This window comes from Myxocyprinus asiaticus, chromosome 23, assembly GCF_019703515.2.
Source record: "Myxocyprinus asiaticus isolate MX2 ecotype Aquarium Trade chromosome 23, UBuf_Myxa_2, whole genome shotgun sequence".
NCBI classification, from domain to species: Eukaryota; Metazoa; Chordata; class Actinopteri; order Cypriniformes; family Catostomidae; genus Myxocyprinus; species Myxocyprinus asiaticus.
In genome coordinates, this window is record NC_059366.1 from 2,363,019 (window position 1) to 2,381,913 (window position 18,895).

At 43.1% G+C, this 18,895-nt stretch overlaps 1 protein-coding gene across 1 annotated transcript in view; it reads right to left on the reverse strand.

The window, feature by feature from the left end:
• Positions 1 to 1,988: 1,988 nt before the first annotated feature.
• Positions 1,989 to 18,895, reverse strand: part of nrxn1b (neurexin 1b) — a 582,675-nt gene continuing 565,768 nt past the window's right edge. Inside the window, exon 24 of the mRNA XM_051650892.1 lies at positions 1,989 to 2,667. Within this exon, the coding sequence (XP_051506852.1) occupies positions 2,363 to 2,667 (305 nt within the window). The 3' untranslated portion in view covers positions 1,989 to 2,362. The remainder of the gene's footprint in view (positions 2,668 to 18,895) is intronic.

The window sequence follows — 18,895 nt, forward strand, 5'->3', positions numbered from 1 at the left end:
AACATGTCAATTACGGTTTAGCATCCATTATCTCTGTTTTTAATCAGTCGTACTGTGAGAACTTCTCACAAATAAGGAAATGGTTAATGAAAGAAGTAGAATATTATACATTTAAAAATCATCTGAATAACAAAAGATGCAAATCACTTAGTATATATGGGTGGAATGATGAATTAGTGGAAGGAAGATATTATTAACTTTTCGAGATGGTTGAGAGAGTTAAAGCAAGTGTTAAAGCAACCCAAGAAGAGGGAATTCAAGCAATGGATCACGCAATCATGGCAAATGGAATAGCTTATTTGATGATTGAGAGGAAATTGGCATGAATCTATCATGGTCATAAAGGATATTTTTGACTGTGGTTGTTGTTTTTGTACTTCTGTTAATGATACAAATCATATGTGTGAAGGGAAGGAAAAGTAACAAACCTATCCAATTGGTTATTTCCAAATATGTTGACAAGACAGAGGGAGCGCAGTATAGGGTAAAATACGAGTTCCTCACATACCATACACTGCATACAAAGCCTCACAAACAATTAACACCCATCTACTGATTTACACCCCCAAGGGATAGGACCTGTTTTATGACATCAATGTTTATTTTAGTTTGTTATTTTGACCAGGAACTGGTCAAAATAAGAAAGTTTTTCTTTTCTTAGATTATTGGGGGTTTATTAACTTACACATAATCATAAATTACACATAGTACACAGGGACATATCATGGGGTTGGGATTTTCTTTTGTTTTCTTTTGTACTCTTCCTGCATTTCCTTTTCATCATTTACCCCTAAACCTAACCCTCAAACCTGCTTTTTCGATTTTAAACTTTTGTTAAGACATTACTTGCAGGGACCTGCTCGTTTTTCATGCATGAGGCTCAATAAACACAGGCTGTATTCTTCTAATAAAGCGCTCCACATTTATAGGAGTAGCACACATTAATTAATTCAAGAAAACTTGAAACTTAGAATACATTCATACATTCAAGAAAACTTGATTCACTTTAGGTGATATTTTATTTGTTTGATTAAATTTTAAAAATAAATTTTGAATGTCAGGTTGCTTGAGAATTTTCACAATTGATATAAAGTACTGTATAAAAACTAGCAATTAGAGCTAAAAATAAATCAAATTAATTTTTAACGGCTTGTGTTTAGCTCATAATCATTTTTCCTGTCTTTCTTTCTAAATGCAGGTGTAAATGAGGACAGACACTCAGACAGAAAGACGTGTACACACATAAATGAAAACACATGTACAGAGTGAAATGACCCTGTGATTACATTTGTGTGTAAGCACAGTTAAACAGATTCTTGTGTTCTGTTATTGTAGGCTGACATACCGTATGATTTCAGGTTTATAAGTACAGCAGTGATATGTCTTTGAAAGGATGAGTTAATGGATTTGCTTGTCTATATCTACCTTTTAAAAGATGTTATACACAACTGACCACCCCCCCCCCCACACACACACATCATGGACAATTATTTGGAGCAGTTTGCAGGTAACAGGCTGAAGAAAAAAAAATAATAAAAAAAAAAATACGTAAATTAAAAGTCTTTGTTCATTGTTAATCACCAAAATCTTCTATATATAGCAACACCAAATAACATTTTATATCACTTTGTAACCTTTTACGTCAAGAAGCAGACACATTTTGCATCCTCTAAACAACAGGCTATGAAACGCCAATTTGAAATCACATAGTTGTGTTTTTACTGTACTGTTATAAACATATGCAATACGATGTTGTTTCTTGCAGCAATATGTTTGCCAAAGACAATGGCCTCTATCATGTATTCTCTTTTACCATCTTAGCAGTCTGATTCATATTCAAGTAAACTTCCTTCCGTAGAAACACATATATTATTTTCCATCAGTTATGTTATAAGTTGTTTCAGCTTTTTTCATAATTGAAAAGATCCCAGCCACACAGGCAGTGAATATAGAAAACATATACATTTTTTTTCATCACCAGCTCTTCATTCTTCTTTTTCTTGCATTTACTAAACAAAAAAGTGAAATTGTGACTTCATCTGCCAAGTGCCAGAGGGCCAGATGTTTCTGATTTGATAATCTTTTCATCAGTTATGGGTAATTTATGAACATGTCTCACTTCAAGCAGCCTGCTGAATATTTCCTGAACTTCTGTAAGCGATTGTACGTCTGCTCTTCTATCCATTCAAATGTGCTTCAATTTTGAAGAAAACATGTCTTTTTTCCCCAGTGCACCACTGTGTTTAAGATACAATGACTAGAGTACACTTTCTCAGTTTCTCAGTTTTTGTTTGTTTTTGTTTGTCTTTTGTGGCAGAAGTCTGATGGAAGGTTGGCCCTGGAAGAACCAGGACTATTAGAATCACACGTAATACTCCTTGTTTTTGTTTTTCTTGCTCTTACTGACACTCTTGGTACTGTTCATGGGTTTCTCTTTTATGATTGAACCATTTGACTGGGCTGAATTGCAGATGTAATTCCGGCTCTCATCCACGTGGTACGATCCTTCATCGCGGTTGCGGTACTTGTACATGGCATAGAGAAGAATGAGGATGCAGAGTGCAGCAGCGGCCACGATGCCCACCACCATGCCTGTGGTACTGCTGGACTCATGGAACACCTCTGCTGGACCAGGATAACTTTTCATCCCAGGGCCTGTGGGGTTAGCTGTAGAGACACAAGCATCAAGGGTCAGTCTGTGTGTAACTCTTCTAGCAGGAAGCAGTATGGAATAGTGTTAAACAGATAGGGCTGGGTATTGATACAGATTTCTAGATTTGATTTCAGTTTTAATGTCCATTTTTCTTACATATAAAATGCATTCTTGCTCAGCTATTGCTGAGAATAATGCATTCCATCCATAAATATGATGTATTGAAATTACATATATTGCATACATATAGATACATTTTTTATCATTTACATGAATTATTATTTATTTTTTATTTTTTTGCTATTTACAAATATTTACATTGAACAAGTGCTAAAATGGTCCTGTCTCTTTAAGAATAGCTGGAGTTCAGTGAATGTGTCACAGAAGTGTTGAGCGCATATTAACAAGACTGAATGAATGTTGAATGAATGAATGTAACACTTATGTAGTGCTTTTCTGATACTACACTCCAAGCACTTTACATAGTGAACAGGGGAATCTCCTCAACCACCACCAGTGTGCAGCATCCACCTGGATAATGTGATGGCAACCATAGTGCACCAGTACGCTCACCACACACCAGCTGTTGGTGGAGAGACAATTCATGGATGGGGATTATTAGGAGGCAATAATTGATAAGGGCCAATGGGGGCAAGTTGGCCAGGACACCGGATTTACATCCCTACTCTTTACGAGAAGTGTCCTGGGATTTTTAATGACCACATAGTGTCAGGACCCTGGTTTAACATCTCATCCGAAGGACGGAGTGGAGTTACACGACTGTAGGAGATTGCAGTCAGAGAAACTGAACAAAACTACGCAGAACAACTGTCTAAACACACTGGTACTTCCCCAAGCTATAAAACGGTAAGGAATTCGGACTGGCGCCAAGGAGTCTGAGCTGACCTGTATCTGCCTAGCCTTAACTGTCACAAAACAAGAAGGTTGTCCAGAGAAGAACCCAAGCTTCATTCACACCCCCTTTAAATGTCAAAAACCCCCAACCAAGTGACCATCCCCACATTATCTATTGCAAAGCAAGAGAAAAAGCAGAACTCACCCACACTAACAACTGAGGCCTCCTTTCTTTGATATAACCAATTTGCTACACTTAAGATTTAGACTAATAAAAGAGTATGATAGACATTTCCTGTGAAACGCCGTCACATGCTAAAAACTCTATCCATGACAAGAGAGCTTGAAAACTTTCTTTGAAATTATCCCTTTTTATTCTCTTTTTAGCTTCACACAAAACTAATGCTTTTCTCATCTCTCCAAATGCACAAAATGAACTTTTCTTGTTTTACAATGCATACATACCGTACATACTGTATATTATAATCTTTGAGACAATCACAAAACTAATTTTATCATCATTTTACACAGCACAATGCAGTCTATTTTTTTTATACCAAAAATGGACAAATTCTTAAAACTTAAACCTGATTGTAACCTTTAAAATGTGTTATGACTTGTAATCACTGTTATAACTGACAATGTTATACATTTTGATCTGTTATAATTTATTACTCATATTTTGTAACTTTTCAGTTACAAAATATTTGATATTTGGTGTCTATGAGATAGATAATTAATGTCCAGAATGTTGATGATAAGTAAATTCATGTCACTCTTTTTGTAATCATGATATGAAAATGCATGATAAAAACACTGCTTTTTTTCCGAGTGGGAAACAGATGTTGTAGATTAGTCAGTAAAGTTTGGTTTGTATTCGAAAAGAAGTTGACTGTGGTATATTTTAATAAATACTTTCATCCCTTGAATCTTACGATCTATGCTCTGTGCTCAAACAATATTTCAACAGATTTGTTATATTATTTTACTGGCCATGAGAATAGTATTACTCTAAAGAGTTAACAGATACATCACATCAATTCAGCACTGGCCACAGGTTTACCAGACGTAAACATTAATTCTTTCAATATTCTCAGAATTAATCATAATTCCCTTCTTGAGCTAAATTCCTTGCATACAAGTTATTAGCAGATAGAATGAGCCTGTTATTTTACACATATAATGGATGATAATTTTTAGTCAAATTTCTAATCTGATCATTTGTCATTTATCCTACGTAAATTGGATTGAATGCGAACAGATTCCGAAAACAAACTAATTACATATATCATGTTGCTACATGTATTGATGGAGGAAAGCAGACTATTCAAAACTAATTATTTATAATTCCCTACATATATTCCCCCATATGGCTTCTGTACCCCATTCATGCTATCATGTGTGATTAGAAATAAATTTATCTTTTTTTGCTGACTGTAACTGACTAACTGACTGTAAAGAACAGAAAGGGTTTTAAAAGAGACACTGTACAATGATAAACAGGCCACGTACACACTGCAGCTAAATTCAGTTGTCAGTACACCTTTTAGTGCTTAATCATGTTCTGTACACAGGGCTGTAGCAAGGTATTATGGGCCCCCTGACTGTCTATTGCTCTGGGCCCTTTCCTATATATATATATATAAAAAAATAAAAACACAGTTTAGAATTTGTTGTGGGCCCCTTTGGACCTGTGGACCCCTAGAATCATTACCACCTTTCATCCCACTAGCTATGGCCCTGTCTGTACTCGCACAGTTTGGTAAAATGCGGGAGTGACAACCGCATTCTACAACTAAATTAACTCCCGAAAAATTCAGGTAGTGACAACCACATTTTCAAAAATTCCACGCAGTGTGTACGGAACCGAACTGAACAACTAGTTGACGTGAAATGTGTCTCTCTTCTCCTGGTGTAAATCACACTTACAGAGGCGCGTGTCTTCATTCATTCATATATTCCAGTATTTCTCTCTTATCAGTAGTTTCTCTCATCAGCCTTGTGGTCTCGGGGTAACATTACAGTACATTACAGTTCAGAGCGTGCACGCTGTTTGACACCAGCCGCATAAACAAAACACAGCGATTCGACGGCAGCTAAATAAAAATTGTCAGATGATAATAAAATCTGTGGTGGATAATCTCTTTGTTTAAAAACAACGAACAAAAAATGGGTTCAACTGGTGGCATTCATGTTTCACAGGCGCAAGACGTTGCAGCATTGCTGTGGCTACACTTGTCAATCATTGCAATAGTGGGAGTCAGTCCTGTATTCTGTACAGACATTAATAATTTAGGGCAGGGGTGTCAAACTCAATTTCAGCCTGGGCCACATCATTATGTGTGTCCTAAAGGCCTGGTTGAAAATGTGGCACAGACACCTGATTTGGTAGCACCCATGCAATTACCAATAATATTGCATTTTTTGGGCATTGAAATTAACAGTAAGCATTGATTTTGAGCTTCGGATTCAGATGTAAATGATGACATTTATTATTATTATTATTATATTAACAGCAACATTTGTGAAAATATTTACACCATTTATATAGTGCTAATTTGAAATATTCTGACAAAGTGACTAAGTTGGGTCTCTTTTACAGATTCCTTTCATCATTCTTGTACTGATTAAAGTGCTGTCATCTCTAAGAATTTATGAAGGCAAAAAAAATCAGTTATATTTTCCTACAGTCAGTTTGAGGAGAACAGATTTTACACAGAAGAAAAACTGATAGCTTGGTCCATACTCATTATAAATATTTTACGATGGTTAATCCATAGTTTCCATAATTTTAACAATGGTATTTGTAACACAACCATAGTGACCACATGTAAATCCACACATGACTCCTCACTACCATGTAAGTTACTGTGGTTTCTATATAAAACTGTGGCATAAAAAAATAAAAATAAAAACAGTAGTCTAAATACATGTAAAAACTGATAATTGATGCAGAATACGCCGTTTCGTTTCCACTTCTGGAGCAGGCAAAATGCGCTCCAAAGAATAAGATTAGGATGACAGGGGAAGGCTCATTAATATTCAAGATGAAAGCACTAACTGATTGGTCAGTGAGACGTTCTGTTCATCTGCCATCATACATTTCTGAAAATATAATTCAGCCTGCGGGCCTTGAATTTTGACACCTGTGATTTAGGGGATTAACTCCTGCATTTAAATGTAATTGTCACTCCCGAAACATTGTGGTGTGTATGTGGCCACATATGCAAGTGATATACTTGTGCATAGAGTAAAAGATCGATTTTGGGATTTTAAGAATTGATATTGGGGTTTTGTAAATGAAGATCACGATTAATCAGAAAATCAGTGTTCCCTGTCTGTCACTCACTCGACATTGTGTCAACGTAGTGACACTAGGGGTTCGATCTTGAGAGCCCCAATCACCTTTGCTTAAAATAGAAAAGGCCAATGAAAATTGGCAAGTGGAATTTGAATGCCACTCTCCGCCCCCGGACATACGGGTATAAAAGGAGATGGCATGCACCACTCATTCAGATTTTTTCTTCCGAGCCGACTGCATGCTTGTGTTCGTCCTCTCACCTTTGCTTATGCTGCTGGATTTTACGCCACATATCAGCGGACACCCTCGCACAGTCGAGTGTTGTGCTTCCCCTGGGTGCTTTGGCGGCTGAGTCCGTGGGTGCTAAAAGAGTATATTCAAAAGAGTATATTTTCTTCTAAAAAACCTCGCGCAAACACTTGGCGTCTTTTTAAAGATGTCCTTCCACGTTTGCACTACTGGATGTGGCCGTTATCTCTCCCCTCTGGACAACCATGAAATCTGTCTCGAGTGCTTAGGGTGCCAGCACGCCAAGGCAGTTTTCGTGGAAGGGTTATGTTCTCATTGCGAGAACATACCCATCAGAATGTTGCGGTCACGGCTCACTTCCTTCTTCATGAAGCAAGGAGCCACCGCGGCTGCTCCCCAACCCACCCCGTCCTGGGCTGATGCTCAGCCAGCCGGGTGGGCAAGCACCGCAGGCGATCTGGATGTGGATATGGGCGCGTTTTCGCCGGCTCAACCCCCGCGGACCTCCCATCCTCCAGCATGCTCGTTCTATCCGGAAGAGCTGTAGAGCAATACAGGTGGTCTGCCTCAGGGTGGATTTAAAGTGTCGTTCGCGGCTCGTGACGAGGATGAGCTGTCAGTCGCAGCATCGGAGGGTGGGCTTCTGCTGTCGGAAGCATCTTCTGAGCTCCTGCCCACGGGCGGTAGAGCACAGGATGAGGCAGACGCTGAGATGACAGCCGTGCTTGCCCGGGCAGCTGCAAACATCAGGCTGGAACCCTCCACCCTTCCCTGAGTGTTTGCGGCTGGATGATTGGTTTCTGGGCTCGGAGCCCGATGCCTTTCTTCCTGGAAGTGCACAAGGAGCTAACGAAGTCGTGGAAGGCACCTTTTTCTGCCTGTACATGCTTCGTGGGCAAATGGAACCTTACCTTAATGGAATCACAAATGTAACCTTACCCTCGATGGCGGAGCGGCTAAGGGATATGTCGAGCTCCCCCAGGTAGAGCACGCCGTAGTGGTGCATTTATGCCCGCAGGGTGCAGCCATCTGGCACGACCGACCAAGGCTCTCTTCCAAGGCCTGTAAGTTCTCTTCTTCATTAATGATGAAGGTTTACAAGGCCGCGGGTCAATCAGCTTCCACCCTGCATGCCATGGCCATCCTGCAGGTCCACCAGGCCAAGGCGCTGAAAGATCTTCACAAGGGTAGAACTGACCCAGGGCTGATGCAGGAACTGCGTACTGCGACGAAAGTCACGGCGCACGCCCTGGGCCGGACGATGTCCACTCTTGTGGTCCAAGAGCAGCACCTGTGGCTCAACCTTGAGGAGATGCGTGACACCGAGAAAGTCCACTTTCTCAATGCACCCATCTCCCAAGGGGGGCTTTTTGGCGACACCGTCAAGGAAAACAAGGGAACGGGAGGTACACCGTCGACGGTGAGGAAGCAGACCGAGGCGATTAAGCACATCTTGCCACAGCGCGACTCTGCCGCCTTCAGGCCTCCAAAGTCCCGCGCCCCATCTGCTTCTCACCAGAGCCGTTCCCCTGCGGTGCCAGCCCTGGCTCCCATACCATCGGAGCCCGTATGCTGCCTCAGAGAAGAAGATCCTCCCGCGGGAAGTTGGCTCCACCTGCCCGTCAGTTGGCCCCCAAGAACCACGGACGGGCTTTGAGGCGGCCCTGGCATGGGCAACCCGGGGATGAGGTGATTGACTCTGACAGGTCTGGCCTGGGTGAATTCTCCTGCCCCACTATCACCCCTGGACCAGCGCATGGTAAGTATTATATCGCCGGGTGCCCTCTGGGCCTCGGCACCCACATGGTCGTAAAACAACAGTTTCCTCATTCCCTGGGTCAGCACACTCACTATGGCCAGGCACTGGAAGTCTTTCTGGTCAATCAGGCGAACGCAAGTACCTCCCATTCCCTCGTTCTCCATCGAGAGACAGCCGGCGAACAGGTAAGTGTGCTGGTCTCTGGGGTCGCTCACCCGCACAAGTCACTAGCCCCCGTTGTGGGCTTGTGGAGCAACACGTCCCCCCTGGGCTGTCTTCCAGGTGGGGCACCTGCTCTGGCTTGGCACCTAGGTGCCGCTGGCACGGAATCTGGAGGTTCAGTGGCATCCTCTCAACTACGGTGCGGGGCGAGAGTGTCTCCATCCTCCGGGCGGAGGTTGCCACCCTTCTGGCGAAGGTTGCAATAGAGCCCGTCCCTGTAGCCGAGTTATGCAAGGACTTTTACAACCCTTATATTATCGTGCCCAAGAGAGGGGGAGGGTCGAGCCCAATTTTGTATCTGCATGCTTTGAACAAAGCCTTACACAGGCTTCTGTTCAAGATGTTAATGCAGAAGCTCATCCTGGCATCAGTACAACATCAGGATTGGTTCACGGCCATCAAACTGAAGGATGCATACTTTCACATATCAGTCCTTCCTTGACACAGACCCTTTCTTCGGTTTGCCTTTAAGGGATGAGCATACCAGTAAAAGGTCCTCCCCTTCAGTCTGTCCCTGTCCCCTCGTATCTTTACCAAGGTTGCAGAGGCTGCCCTCTGTTCTCCCCCTCGGGTTGATGCATATGATAAACTACCAAGGCAGCGTATGCTCGCGTCGCATGTCGCAGCTCACTCGCCGCCTCCTCCTCTGGAGTCAGCAGATGTTGCTGCGAGCCGCTCACCTTCTGGGCATCCTCAACCATGCAGCGGACGCACTCTCATGGCAGGTAACGCTCCGTGGGGAGTGGGGACTCCACCCCCATGTAGTCCAGCTGATTTGAGAGAGATTCAGGGAGGTGAAGGTAGACCTGTTCACCTCCCAAAAGTTCTCTCACTGCCCCTTTTGGTACTCCCTGTCCAATGCTACCCTCGGCATGGGTGCCTTGGTGCACAGCTAGCCTCGGGGGCCGCGCAAGTATACATCTCCTCCAGTGAGCCTCATTGCACAGACTCTGTGCAAAGTCAGGGAGGACGAGCAGCAAGTCCTGTTCGTTGTGCCATACTGGCCCAACCAGACTTGGTTCTCGGATCTGATGCTCCTGGTAGTAGCACCTCCCTGGCGCATTCCCCTGAGGCAGGACCTTCTCACTCAGGAGCAGGGCACGCTCCAGCACTCACGACCAGACCTCTGGAATCTCCACGTCTGGCTCCTGGATGGGACATGGAAGACCTCTCACTCAGGGTAGAGCCCCCTCTACGAGGCGGCTGTAGGCCTTGAAGTGGCGTCTCTTCGGAGACCTCTCGGGAAGACCCACAGAGATGCATCATCGGGTCTGTGCTGTTTTTCTTTCAAGAAGGGCTGGAGAGACAGCTGTCTCCCTCTACCCTGAAAGTGTACGTGGCTGCCATAGCAGCTTACCATGACACACTAGACGGGAGGCCCTAACGACAGCGTGACTTGATCAACAGGTTTCTCAAGGGCATGAGGAGGTTGAATCCTCCTAGACCGTGCCTGATTCCCTCTTGGGATCTCTCTGTGGTCCTACCTGCCCTACAGAGAGCCCCCTTTGAGCCCCTGGAGCAGGCCGAGCTCAGTACTTTGCCTCTGAAGATGGCCCTCATGGTGGCGCACACTTCCATCAAAAGGGTGGGGGACCTGCAGGCGTTCTCTGTTACCAGCGAATGCCTGGAGTTCGGGCTGGCACACTCTCATGTGATCTTGAGACCTTGGCCTGGTTATGTGCCCAAAGTTCCCACAACTCCTTTTCGGGACCAGGTGGTGAACCTGCGAGTGCTCCCTTCAGAGGAAGAAGACCCGGCCTTGTCGTTGCTATGTCCAGTTCGCGCCCTGCAAATCTATCTGGACCGCACGCAGAACTTTAGATGCTCGGAGCAGCTCTTTGTCTGTTTTGGAGGACAGCAGAAGGGGAAAGCTGTCTCCAAGCAGAGGCTAGCCCATTGGATTGTGGATGCCATTTCTCTTGCATACCAATCTCAGGACTTGCTGTGCCCCTTGGGAGTCCTGGCGCACTCCACTAGAGGTGTTGCGTCCTCCTGGGCACTGGCAAGGAGACATATACAGAGCTGCGGATTGGGCTACACCCAATACCTTTGCGAGGTTTTATAACCTATGCATAGACCCAGTTTCAGCCCGAGTGTTATGCGGTAACAGCAGGTAGACCAGGCGGCCGGTTGGGTGTACCACTTGCATTGCGCCTTTCCCCTTTTTCAAAGGTGATAATGTGCGGCTTTTTGTCCACAACAGTTCCCCGTATCCGGTGAACCCCAGACGCCTCATTAATTCTTAAGCACTGTTCGGTGATGATCTCGGTGGAGGAGTAATGACACCAGGCCCAGTACTCGTGGTATGCCCCTTTCAGGTGAGCCTGTTTGCTCGGGCTCAGTGCTCCATGCATGGTGATTCCCCCTTGGTAATACCGTATGATGAGTTTCCACTATTCGGTTCCCCCTTAGGTGAACTCTGTGTTTCTCCTCACCAGAGCTTTCTCTGCCTCGGCCACTGTGGCTGCGTACCCTCTCTGTAGATAGGGTCCTCCGGTGGTATCATTCCATATGTGAACTTCCCCGTTGGTAAGTCCATGTGAGGTATTCTCCACATGTTAACCTCCCTCCGGTAGGATGTGGTCTCCATAGTGCTCTCCTTCCTGGAGAGGGAAGAGCACTTCCCAGCGCTATTCTAGAAAGTGCTCGGCGGGAAATTGCTTAACAACAAATCAGGAAAGGCACCGCCGGTAGCCTACTTGGGTAAGTGCCTCCTCCCCCCTTAGCGGGACTAGGGAGACACCTTATCTAACTCGCTGGAAGGTCACAACATGGTTGAGCGCTCGCTGCGAGGCATGCAGCAGCTTGCCCATGTCCACTCTTCCATACCTCGTGATACGGTTCAGCACCTGTGGCCTTTCCTATAGGAACCACTAGTGTCACTACATCGACACAATGTCGAGTGAGTGACAGACAGGGAACGTCTTGGTCACTAATGTAACCTCTGTTCCCTGATGGAGGGAACAAGACATTGTGTCCCTCCTGCTGCAGTGCTGAACCAGCCGCTGACATGGCTGGGACTCTCTATCGGCTCCTCAGCATAAATCTGAATGAGTGGTGCACGCCATCTCCTTTTATACCCGTATGTCCGGGTGCAGAGAGTGGCATGAAAATTCCACTCGCCAATTGGCCTTTTCTATTTTAAGCAAAGGTGATTGGGGCTCTCAAGATCGAACCTCTAGTGTCACTACATCGACACAACGTCTCGTTCCCTCCATCAGGGAACAGAGGTTACATCAGTAATCAAGACGTTTTTACCCAGCCCTATTTAAAGGAGTAGTTCAGCCAAAAATGAATATTCTGTCATTTACACTTACATATGTTGGTCAAACCCGTATGACGTTTTTTCTTCTGCTGAACAAAAACTTTGATATTGTGAAAAATATTCATATAGGTTATTTCATGCATGCAATGACAATTCATAGGGACAATGACTTGAAGAAATGTCATTGGCACCCATTCATGAAACAAGACCAGAACTATTTATATATATACATATATCTATATATATACACTATATTGCCAAAAGTATTCGCTCACCCATCCAAATAATTTAAATCAGGTGTTCCAATCACTTCCATGGCCACAGGTGTATAAAATGAAGCACCTAGGCATGCAGACTGCTTCTACAAACATTTGTGAAAGAATGGGCCGCTCTCAGGAGCTCAGTGAATTCCAGCGTGGTACTGTGATAGGATGCCACCTGTGCAACAAGTCCAGTCGTGAAATTTCCTCGCTACTAAATATTCCACAGTCAACTGTCAGTGGTATTATAACAAAGTGGAAGCGATTGGGAATGACAGCAACTCAGCCACGAAGTGGTAGGCCACGTTAAATGACAGAGCGGGGTCAGCGGATGCTGAGGCGCATAGTGCGCAGAGGTCGCCAACTTTCGGCAGAGTCAATCGCTACAGACCTCCAAAGTTCATGTGGCCTTCAGATTAGCTCAAGAACAGTGCGTAGAGAATGGGTTTGGGTTTCCATGGCCGAGCAGCTGCATCCAAGCCATACATCACCAAGTGCAATGCAAAGCGTCGGATGCAGTGGTGTAAAGCACGCCGCCACTGGACTCTAGAGCAGTGGGGACGCGTTCTCTGGAGTGACGAATCACGCTTCTCCATCTGGCAATCTGATGGACGAATCTGGGTTTGGCGGTTGCCAGGAGAACGGTACTTGTCTGACTGCATTGTGCCAACTGTGAAGTTTGGTGGAGGGGGGGGATTATGGTGTGGGGTTGTTTTTCAGGAGCTGGGCTTGGCCCCTTAGTTCCAGTGAAAGGAACTCTGAATGCTTCAGCATACCAAGAGATTTTGGACAATTCCATGCTCCCAACTTTGTGGGAACAGTTTGGGGATGGCCCCTTCCTGTTCCAACATGACTGCGCACCAGTGCACAAAGCAAGGTCCATAAAGACATGGATGAGCGAGTTTGGTGTGGAAGAACTTGACTGGCCTGCACAGAGTCCTGACCTCAACCCGATAGAGCACCTTTGGGATGAATTAGAGCGAAGACTGCAAGCCAGGCCTTCTTGTCCAACATCAGTGTCTGACCTCACAAATGCGCTTCTGGAAGAATGGTCAAAAATTCCCATAAACACACTCCTAAACCTTGTGGAAAGCCTGCCCAGAAGAGTTAAAGCTGTTATAGCTGCAAAGGGTGGGCCGACGTCATATTAAACCCTATGGATTAAGAATGGGATGTCACTTAAATTCATATGCGTCTAAAGGCAGATGAGCGAATACTTTTGGCAATATAGTGTATATATCTCAACAATCACTTCTGTTACTCCTATTTTCTCAACAATTACTCCTATTACCTACTCCAATTACTCCTAATTTACTCATATATTTATGAAAGGTTCATGAATGAGGCCCATTGACAAAATGAAAAGACAGAGGAACAGACTGAAATTTAAGTCATTGATTCAGTGATCTTCCCCTTCAGATGTTTACTCGAGAACTACTGCAACTGGATCATTGGCTACGATTACATGCACCCTTATAATGCAAATACAATGCAATTAAGGCAATACTGCGATTAAACTATTGCTCATTTAATCAGAATACTGTGATTATTTTATTGCGATTATGCTATTAATCAGAGTAATGATATTCGGTGTAAGATATGTGGAGTACTCCTATTTGAATCACTTTATACAAGCGTGTAAACACTTTAATAACATTTCTTCCACTCTGAACAAAGTGTGCTTATGCCAGTGCTGCAGACGGATGATGTTACACTCAAGCACAGGTTCGTAAACATCGCTAAACAGAAGCAGCTGCACTAAATTCTTGACTACACATGAAACGGCAGTTCCTTGCACTGTTTTCCAGCAGTTGTGCTCCCCTGCTGCAGAATCTTCAGCCCCACGGCAAAAGAAAACATATTTTCTCGAGTTATGAATGTCCGTTTGCAGTATATTGATGAGATAAAAAGACCATATACTGCAAAATAATGGCAAGAAAGCATGTCTTTCAATTGAGTTTGTCCAGTACAAACGTAACAGTCACTTGGCAGCTGTCACAGTTGTTAGGCAACAAGAACAGTCCTCCGTAGGCTAGACTGTCCCAATAAACAATGCTCAGTCTGACCTTCGCGGCCTTCGAAAGATGGGGCACAGCCATTGTATGTATGTGTGAAACACCACATGATTACAGAGGAATAAAACTGGTTAGCGCCATCCATTGGCCGATTTCTTTCACATTTCTCATACACCTCTAGGGCCAGGAGTCGAACCTGTTTTGTGCCGATCGGCCTCCATTAACCTAGTCTAATAGGTGCTCAAACTTCATTGGCCGATTGTGTCTATGTTTTTTGAGATACGCCAATGTCCTGGCAGTCATGGCACCTTGGACAAAGACACTGCATGCATATTTTCAACTCAATCAGACTAACGGTTGCATAGTTAGAGCTGTTTTCATGTTTTGTTTTTTTTTTCCTGTTATAGCGCCACCAAGTGGCCAAACTCCACGTTTTTTTACTGTGACCTCAGATTGAGCTCATACACATGTGTACTGAGTTTGGTGAAAATATCTCATTTTGTTCGGGCGGTATAGCCATTTTAGTAAAAATGGCCCACCCTTTTCGAACGTTTTGGCACCCCTTAGCGACCGTTAGTCAAAATTTGAACTTTTTTTTGATAATTATTGATAATCAGACTCCAGAGTATATTTCTGCACTGGTTTTTTCCAATCGGGTGAAAAACCTAGGACTAGTTCGCAAAAGTAGGTTTTTAACATTATCTGAAATATTTACAGAATGGTTTGATAGAAACCAATGCTTATTGAGGCAAAGTTGTTTAGAATGAGAAGAGCTATCAGGTGATATACATTACTTGTATTTTTTCACAACACTGCATTATAAACAACCATTAACAGCTACAAAAATCGTCATAGCACCACCTAGTGGCAAGTTTATTTTAAACTTTGCACAACCCTCTCAGACCAAGAGTCAATAGGTCCACCAAGTTTCGTTCCGATCGGTCATTGTTTACCTTGTGTAATAGCTGCTTAAATCTGATTGGCTGATGGTGGCCATGTTTTTTAACATACGTTGTCCATAAAGACAATGATGACAGCTGAGACAAAGACAATGTATGCACATTTTGAAGTCAATAGGATTAACGGTTTCATAGTTACAGCCAATTTGAGGTTTCTTAGGTATTATAGCGCCACCATGTGGCAAAACCGCACCAACTTTTCTGGGCGACCAAAGATTGACCTTTTACATAAGCATACCAAGTTTGGTGAAGATATCTAATTTTCTTCAAGAGTTATAGGCATTTACGTAAAATTGGCCGCTCCTACTTCCGATGTTTTCGCATACCGTAGCTAGCTCAAGTCGAAAGTTAAAACTTTTTTTGATAACTTTTGATAGTGATACTCCACAGAATCGTTTGGGACTGGTTTGGTCCCGATCGAACGAAAAACCTAGGACTAGTTTGCTAAAGTAGGTTTTAAGAAAAATCCAAGATGGCGGAAAATTTTTATAGGCAGTGTTGGGCCTCATGTATTCAGATAGAAGACAAAGGCAGGCCTAACACAGTCGTAAAAACCTAACTCAAGCCCCCACATTCCAAGTCATAAATTATACTGATAAAAATCGCGCCAAAATCAAACAAAGGGAGTCCAAAAAAGACTACAAATCCCATGAAGCCTTGCTCACTAAAGGATCGAACTCTCAACTCCTATTGGATGAGGCACACAACAGAACGTCCCTCAAACATGACATCATTAGGAGTTGAAATACCTCAAAAATGCTTTCGGGATTTGCTTCCAGCAACTTTGTTTGCAGTGTGTGGACGCAGCTCATCACTGCCTTGTGGCACAAGGAAGTAACGTCCGACTTGAAACTGTGGCCATAAAATCTGGACGAGTTGAGATTACTCTGTGTTCCACCAAACACTCTAACGAATCCGAAGGAGACCGCCGAGCAATCCGCATCTTCATCCATCTTCAATCAAGTCGACGTCGCTGATTTCTCCTCCAGCCCGCTGACAGAGCAAGGAAACGGCCTCTTGTCATCACCCGAGCCTCGAGGAACCGAGTCTGAGTTAAAGGAGGGATGAACACACATTTTGCATCCTCGTGCGATTCAAGTAAGAGGTTTACGTCTGGGCAGAGATAGAATATTATAGTGTGTTATTCTTGTGTATCAAGGTTATTGCTTGTACAGTTTACGGACCACCGAGTCCACCCATTGCGGCTAATACTCAGGGTATTAATTATCATGAATGAGATTTGCTGTATTGCAGTCCAACCACATTGGACTGTTGTGCATTTCTGCCATCGCGGGTGAGACCGGCACACTGAGTTTATCCATTAAAGAATCAAAGACTGCGGGACTCTTTACGAGCCGTCCACTGCGTCTCTGAGTGATAAACTAACAGCTACTTTCTCTCCCACGATTGTGAAATTGGCTTTGGGGCCATTATTCTCTCTCTCTCTCGTACTAACCACACACACACACACACACACATGCACGCTACCCCTCATAAACATTCTGGCACACATTTTTGGCTCGTAGATAGCTTAATGCTCAAGCCCAGCTTTGTCCCTACGCTATCGTACAAGCGGATACACGCGGTAACTGGTAGACGCCATTGACTGGTTTCTCTCTGCCCCCATTCGCGGTCATATTCCCTGGCCATAAGTCTCGCGTGACATACTCTCCACGAGAGTCACGTCCGCCATTTTGTTCGCGTTCCTCCTTACACACACACACACTCTCCACGAGAGTCACAGCCGTCATTTTGTGCGCATCCCTCCTTACACATACACACACTGTCACACACACACCTTATGTGTTATAGGATTATTTTAGTTTCCATATCTAATCATATCACTGTTTAGTTTGTAGTTGTAAGTCGGAAGTTTATTGACTGCATTGTATTAATTATTAATTGATATTACTGCATAAATAAACTTTGTTTATATTACAAAGAGAAGTGTTTTGGTTTGTTTTGCATACGCCTGTGTCATGCTGACGGGATGTCAGTGCTCGGATTCAAGCCTTCATTCATTGTTTTTTTCCCCGAAAATCGATATTCTTCAGATGTCGATTTTCCTGAGAAAACAATCTAATATTGAGATTGTTATACTATCTGGTTTTTAGTCCCTGATTCCAGGGTGGTGCCCCATCAATATTAATCCTTATTAATATTCTATTGATTTTTGATAATTGATAATTATCTTTGATAATTTGAATTTGAATGATCAATAAGCTAGTGTTAATTTTAATTAATGTTTTATCTATGTTAATGATTAGTGATTATCTTTGATAATTGTTGATTTTAAAGGATTAAAAAAAGCTAACATTGATTCTCATCAATGTTCTACTGATTTTAATAATTAATAATAAACTTTGATAATTATTAATTATTGCTAATAACCAAACCCGCTCCTAAACATAGCGCACTACATTTACTGGAGCCCCATATGAGGTTTTAATGAGTTAGATTCAATTAATTAATTTAAATATTACTTAATAACTAAAGAAATAATTATTAATTATTTCTGATAGTAACACAGATCTAAACAACCAGTAAAGCCCTACATAATAATTGGTTTCCCGTGTGAGGCATCCTACGTGCCAGTTCTGTCACAGGTGTATGCATAGGAATCCAAGGTAATAACTTGAATCCTTACTTCAAAGTTTGGTTCCGTTTGACAATTGACTTCTCACAACTTGTCAAACATAAGCCAGTGTGGTGTGAAATGCTCTTAAGAGTGAATTAGGGGTTGGTAAGTTTACGATAGTCTGCTTAAAACCTGCTGTTGTTGTTATTTAACTCCTAACGCTTTCACCTAGATGTTACAGAGAGGTGCCAAGTCACTTTATTGATGTCCACCAAAGAGAGAACGCAGTGAATTTCGCACATTACATAACAGTAGACCATAAGCCACAGGTCGAAGCCTCTCACCTGTGCGTTCGTGTTAGCATTATAGAAACTGTAAAACAACAAGCTATCAGAGCCACTGTGTCGCAAGAATTTTTACTGTCCCAGTAAAATGAGTCACTGTGGAATATTTTTTATCAAGTTAAATATAAATTAATCAAGTATAATCAATGTAAATATAGCCATTTTTGTCTACAATTATTTCTAATGGTTAAGCATGGATTTTACTGTGTGTGTGTAGAAGCCTGTGTAAAGGAGGCCCCTCAAAATGGAATATGTGATCACATATGGTACTCATATAAGGTAATCTTGAGTCTCATGTTTTGACACTAGAGGAAATATAGGATAAGGCCCCGTAAAGAGATGGAGAGGGGCCACTCAAATAGTCTCATGTTCTCTAACAGTCTGAAGACACAGAACAAAATATATGGGGTGTATTGGTGTATACGAATGTGTATA